The sequence below is a fragment of the Eriocheir sinensis genome, chromosome 4 (genome assembly GCF_024679095.1).
Source record: "Eriocheir sinensis breed Jianghai 21 chromosome 4, ASM2467909v1, whole genome shotgun sequence".
Classification (NCBI taxonomy): Eukaryota; Metazoa; Arthropoda; class Malacostraca; order Decapoda; family Varunidae; genus Eriocheir; species Eriocheir sinensis.
Window position 1 is genome coordinate 22,394,049 of NC_066512.1, and position 5,767 is coordinate 22,399,815.

Here is a 5,767-nt window from a genome sequence, read left to right on the forward strand (position 1 = left end):
GGAGCAATACTTTGACAGGAGGGAAAGGGAAACAAAAGAAGGGGAAGAGGAAGAAGGAGAAAGAAAAAATACCAGAAAATTGAGAGAGGGAAAGGGAGAAAAAGACAAGAGGAGAGGAAAAGGGAGTTAAAGAGGGGAGACAAGAGGAAGTGAAGAGTAAATAGGGGAAAGGGAGAGAAAGACAAGAGGAGAGGAAAAGGGAGTGAAAGAGAGGAGACAAGAGGAAGAGGAAGGAGGGGAAAGGGAGAGAAAGTCAAGAGGAGAGGAAAAAGGAGTGAAAGAGAGGAGACAAAAGGAAGAGTAAAAGGAGGGGAAAAGGAAAGAAAATCAAGAGGAGAGGAAAAGGGACGGAGAAGAAGAGGAAGACAAGAGGAAAAAAACACTAAATTAAAAGGACGTGAAGAGTGGGAAAGGTAAGAGGGAGGCTGAGGGAGAGGACAAGGCAGAGACGAGGGGTGGAAGAGGGAATGGGGGGTGAGGGATGGGGGAGGGAAGGGGGGGAGGGGCGAGTCAATCCAGATGTTTACCTTCATCTGTCGTCACGCTTGAAAACCTGATCATCGCCTTGATTGGTGAAGCCCCGCGTGTGTGTGTGTGTGTGTGTGTGTGTGTGTGTGTGTGTGTGTGTGTGAGCGATCATAAATGTGTCTCGTGTATACATATAGCGCGTACACCTACACCTACACACGTCTACACCTATAGCGCCGGTGTAGACGTAAAAAAAAAAAACATATCAATATATTCAGGTTTGACAAGACAAACCTCATAGGAAAAGGTGGTGTAGGAAACTGAACAGGCAGGCCGTAAGTGTCCATTCTAACAGACTATATAATCTATTTAGCGCCAAGATAACCCGACCGCAATAGATGACGCATTTAAGTAACCTGTGTACAAGCAAACAGGAGGTACAGAGCTTTTGTCGCTTTCGGCTCACAACAAATACTTGCAAAGGCCACAAAGTAAACCAATTTGGTTCTCGTGAGTGTTTTCTTCACATTCATGGTGCAGAAGCCTTGTCAAACTTGGTATCAGGACACCTCTCCTCCCGAAATTGACCTCTCTTTCGGCCACCTCTTTTGATTATTTTTTGTAGGAGCAGCGAGTAGCGGGCTTTTTTAATTATTGTTTCCTTTTTTTGTGCCCTTGAGCTGTCTCCTTTGTTGTGAAAAAAAAAACTCACTAGGCATAGAAGACTACCCAGGGATATATCAATAACTACTACGAAAGCCTTACCGATTGTGGGTGGTGTGTAAACCCTGAAATGTTTGAGAATAGTGGCCAAAGATACGCGAGGAAAAAAATCTCTCCATAGTTAAAGATGGCCCAGTCAGCTGCCGGGTGAACAGAATTGTTATTAAAGCGTCTCCCTCGTTCCAGGTCCCGCGGAAGTACACGCACGCCTACGCCCCGATGCTGCACAACGACCAGCTGGAGACCTCCATCCTGGGCCTCAGACTGATGCTTGAGGACTCCCACTTCACGGACGGCACCATCCTGCTGCGCTGCACCGCCACCGTCGCCGCCCTGGACACGCGCTCCGACCAGGACTTCCTGCAGATGGAGTCGCGCCAGATGGAGCCTCTCGTGTTGGCGCAGAGGAACTCTCACGTGTATGGTGCGTGTCGTGGTGTTCTCGCCGACTTCCCTCCCCCCCCCTCACCTTCATCATGGCTGGTGTTGCGTACATATACTCATCCAGACATAGTACTGCTCTGCTCTGCTCCTACACCTCTGTTATCCCAAATGCAACTGAAGAATTATAATCAAATAGTATAAAGATGGAACACGCACTAAATCCATGGAAAGTTAGGGTTTCAAAGCCGAGTGTGATATTTCACTGTATATCAATAATTATAATCACCAAGGAATTGCTTTTTTGTGTGTTTTTTTGGCCTCACATCCTCAATAGTTTGTTTCCCTCCACAGTGAACGGCTGCGGGGGCCTCGACGTGTGCTTCCTGCCCCTCCTGCTGGCGAGCTGCCTCGTGGTCGTCGCGGGTCGCTGGGCGGTGTTGGCGGCCTGACGCGGCAGCCTCGTCACGCTGGAAGACCTGTGGCCTCTGGTGGCAGCACCGAGCGGCCTGACACCTCCCGGCCCTCGGCTCCCACCCAACATGACCAACCATATGTAGAGCCACAGCAACGCGGGGAACTGGGCGCCGACCATCCTGATCCTGAACTGCCGAGATCTGTTGTTAAAAGTCCTGTTGCCAGGGACCAAACATCCTGCCGCTGCCGCTCACCGTCGACTCAAGTGACGCTCTAACTCCTCTGCAGTGTTCCTGGAGGGTGTGGCCGCACGAACGAGACGTGGCCTGCACACGGAGTAGCATTACAGAAACCGGGACTTGGAAAAGAGGTTGACATCCGTAGAAAGCCAAGAGAGTGTGCCTGAGTACCGTGTTTATGTCATTTTTACGAATGGGAAGGACCTCTTGAGTCAGGGCGAGGTGGTTCGAATCTCGGTGTCGCCGTGTGATGTCAGAAAGGGCATCCGATCTTAAGCCCCAGGCCACACACACCCCAAAACAGCGACCCCATAATGATGATGCTGGGTAAAACCTGTCAAGAGAATGAAGAAGAAAGGATCCCCAGCAGGGAGGTGCCGCCCCCCCGTGTGTGACCCGCGCCTGAAGAGCTCAAGGACGCCGCCTCCCTCTCTGCTGGGCGGTGGGTGGGCGGGGCGTGGGGAGGATGTCAAGGTCAAGCCGCTAAACAAGAGCAGCAAAAACTGTTTAATCTTGAATAGCCAAATCACGTTACCGAGTTAGTTTTCTCACTTTTAGACCTACTGCCTGATCGTGATAGAGCTAAAGATATATATTTATTTATCGATAATCAGTTGACTTGGCAGTTCTTGTTCCATGTTGTGCCGAAGTGTCGCGGCGGCGGCCTGGGGGAGGGGAAGGGGGCGCCTCGCCCACGATCCTTCCGCCAGACTGCTGCCGCGGGCGCTGCCTTCGTTATGTATGTGCATCTGCGAGTGAGTTGTTTTTACGCTGTGAGCTTACGACAAGATCACTAGTGTCGCGGAAGCAGCCGACGAGGCCAGGAGGCCGCCACCCGCTGCCCCGCCGCACGCTCCGCCGCGCCGGTGACCTTCCCCAGTGTCAACGCTGCGATTCATCTCCGCGTGAGTCTGTGGCAGTTTGTGTTGGTGTTGTCGTACAAGCGCGGGTCGTGGCGCCTCCAGGGCCTCGGGGAGAAGGCTCTCCCGGCAGCGTCAGGAGTACGTGCTCCCAGGAGTACCTAGAACACATTTTCGTCGAGCAAACATTACCGTGATTGCTAAGTACTCCGTGACGCCAGAGTCGGGGTCGCGAGGTGTTGGTGTCGTGTCACGCCTCGGCCGCCGCCTCGCCGCCGCCGGGCAGCGCCGCGCCCCAACCATCGGGCTGCCGCGAGTGCTTGTACACGCAGACTGTTTTTTAACCTTTAAGAATTTGTATGTTGCCGCCAACACGCAGTTACCGCTGTATTGTAATTCTTAGCTAGTGGTGAACCCTTACCCCCACCCCCCCAGGGGCGGCCCGGTGGATGTGTGGGTCAGCCCCCCCCCCCCCCCCCCCTCACGCTGGCTGACGCTGTGACTAGCTACATGTACAGAACCTGTATGTTGATATGCCTGTGTACTTACACAACTAACCTCTATGTATCAAAGTACCCTACGTCGTTGGTTGTAGATGACAATGTAGTAATAATTATGTATTGCGATTCATATCGTATACGTAAATATACATATACATATACATATATATCTACATATTTCGTTATTTACATGTTTGAAATGAAAAAGAGTCTACGTTGATGTCCTCTGGCGGGCAGCACACAGCCCCGCCATGGGCGCCGCTACCGCCGCCACATGCCGCCTCGCAGGGGCCGAGCCCCGCGGCGCGGCGTGGGCGGCAGTGTCTCGCGGGGCAGTCTCGCGGGTGGACGTGCATGGTGAGGGCAAGACACGCTTGAGCTACCTCAGGTCGGTGGTAAGGGACTCTTCCCTCAGGGTTTGGCAATGCTTCGCAGCCACAGTATTACCAGCGCCGCAGGAACATGGCTGCTGCGGCTCACGCTCTCCTCAGCCTCGGCTCCGCTCGTCTCTCTCTTTGACAGCCGGGGAAGGAATCTGTTGGCGAAACAAAGCAAACCTCTGGCACACACACACACACACACACACACTGATCGAGAGGAGAGGAAGAGGGGACTCAGCAACAAGGAACGGTCGATTCGTGTTGTAAATGAATACCATAAAATGTTGCAAATTAAAGGAAACCAAAATCTTGTCTTGTTTCATTTCCTCCTGTGAGGAACTGAGTCCAGCGTCCCTGCCTAACACCTGCCCGCCGCGGGGAAGGAGCTGCGGCGGGTGGGCAGGACGCAGGTCACGGAAATTGGATGTTGAGTAGGAAGCAGCAGGCGCGGATCCAGGAAAAAAGTTTTTTTGGCCCCCCCCTTGGATCCGCCAATGGTAGGAAGGACAATGAGGAGTGGCTTGTTGCTGAAAATGACAATCTACAGTGCGTGTATGTACGTATGTATGTATGTATGTTTGTATGTATGTGTACTGGGGGTATATAATCTCACAAACAAATGACTGGTACCGTCAACTAAGGCAGCAAGCAAAGTCTAGACTAGTCGTTCACTAACAAGTCCTTGATCTTCAAACTACACGAACCCGCGCCACTAGACTCCGAAGCCCCGACTCAGCTCGTCTCGTCCCGGGCGGGGGAGGGTCGCCGGCTGTTGAGGGTCCACACGGCTCCAGCGCGGCTGGGCGTGGTGGGGCGTGGTGCTGTGCCGGCTGTAGCTTCGCCTGAGCCTCCGCAGTGGATGAAGGGAGACAGCGACAAAGGATTCTTGACTTCTTGGCAGCAACCATCTTTCGTTTCCTTCGGGCGTCTGGGCAAGTGGTGGTCGTGGTGCTGTGGACCGAGTGGGCGGCGGCCATGTGGACGCCCCCGACAGGCTCCTGGGGGACAGGATTCTCGCAGGCTGGTCGTCCCTGCGTTGTGTGTGGTAAGTACCGAAATTTGGTAGTTGTACAGTTCGTTGCCGTAATTACAGTACAGTAGAGAAAATAATTACTATAGTACGAGTAGAATAGTGATCCATTAGTTATCGTACGAGTAGAATAGTTATCCATTAGGTATCGTGCGAGTAGAATAATAATCCATCACTTATCATGCAAGTAATCCATCGGTTATCGTACATCACCCCTGCCTCACCACGTCACCGGCCTCATCTTCCACAGCCAGCATCATCACTTTTGTTCACCACGCGATCCTAACATGAAAAGTACAGCGTGTCTTGTGAGGTGTTTTGTTCTGTTAGCATTAAGAATATTATGGCAACATTAGTAGTTACATTTATGATCACTCTGCCCCATGTTATCTGTTATCTGTTATCGTGCCCAGCTATGAAAAATAATGACTTGGGCGGTTTGTTTACGAAGGTGACGATATGTTTAAAAAGATCTAGAGTCGAAGGTGAGGCGGACGGGTGCAGCGGGGCGGGTCGCGGCCAAGGCGGAGCAGGTGCAGCAAATATACGCGGCGTGTCCTCAAGAGTGCGACGGGGAATATATTGCTGTGTTAATGGAGTTCTGCGACCAATACAAACTACCACACCCCTGAACTGACTACCTTTCTACTAACTACCCACCGTAAAACTGCCTACCACCGCTATACTTTTGTTCAACACCGCCCGCCCTCTTCTGCCACCACTTCGCATACTGCCACATCACGCCATTCATCTTAATTCCGTTGTGGTA

At 52.2% G+C, this 5,767-nt stretch overlaps 1 protein-coding gene across 1 annotated transcript in view; it reads left to right on the forward strand.

Moving 5' to 3' along the window:
* Positions 1-4,278, forward strand: part of LOC127009977 (uncharacterized) — a 9,221-nt gene extending 4,943 nt beyond the window's left edge. Inside the window, exons 2-3 of the mRNA XM_050883652.1 lie at positions 1,378-1,615; positions 1,927-4,278. Of these exons, the coding sequence (XP_050739609.1) occupies positions 1,378-1,615; positions 1,927-2,024 (336 nt within the window). The 3' untranslated portion in view covers positions 2,025-4,278. The remainder of the gene's footprint in view (positions 1-1,377; positions 1,616-1,926) is intronic.
* Positions 4,279-5,767: the final 1,489 nt, after the last annotated feature.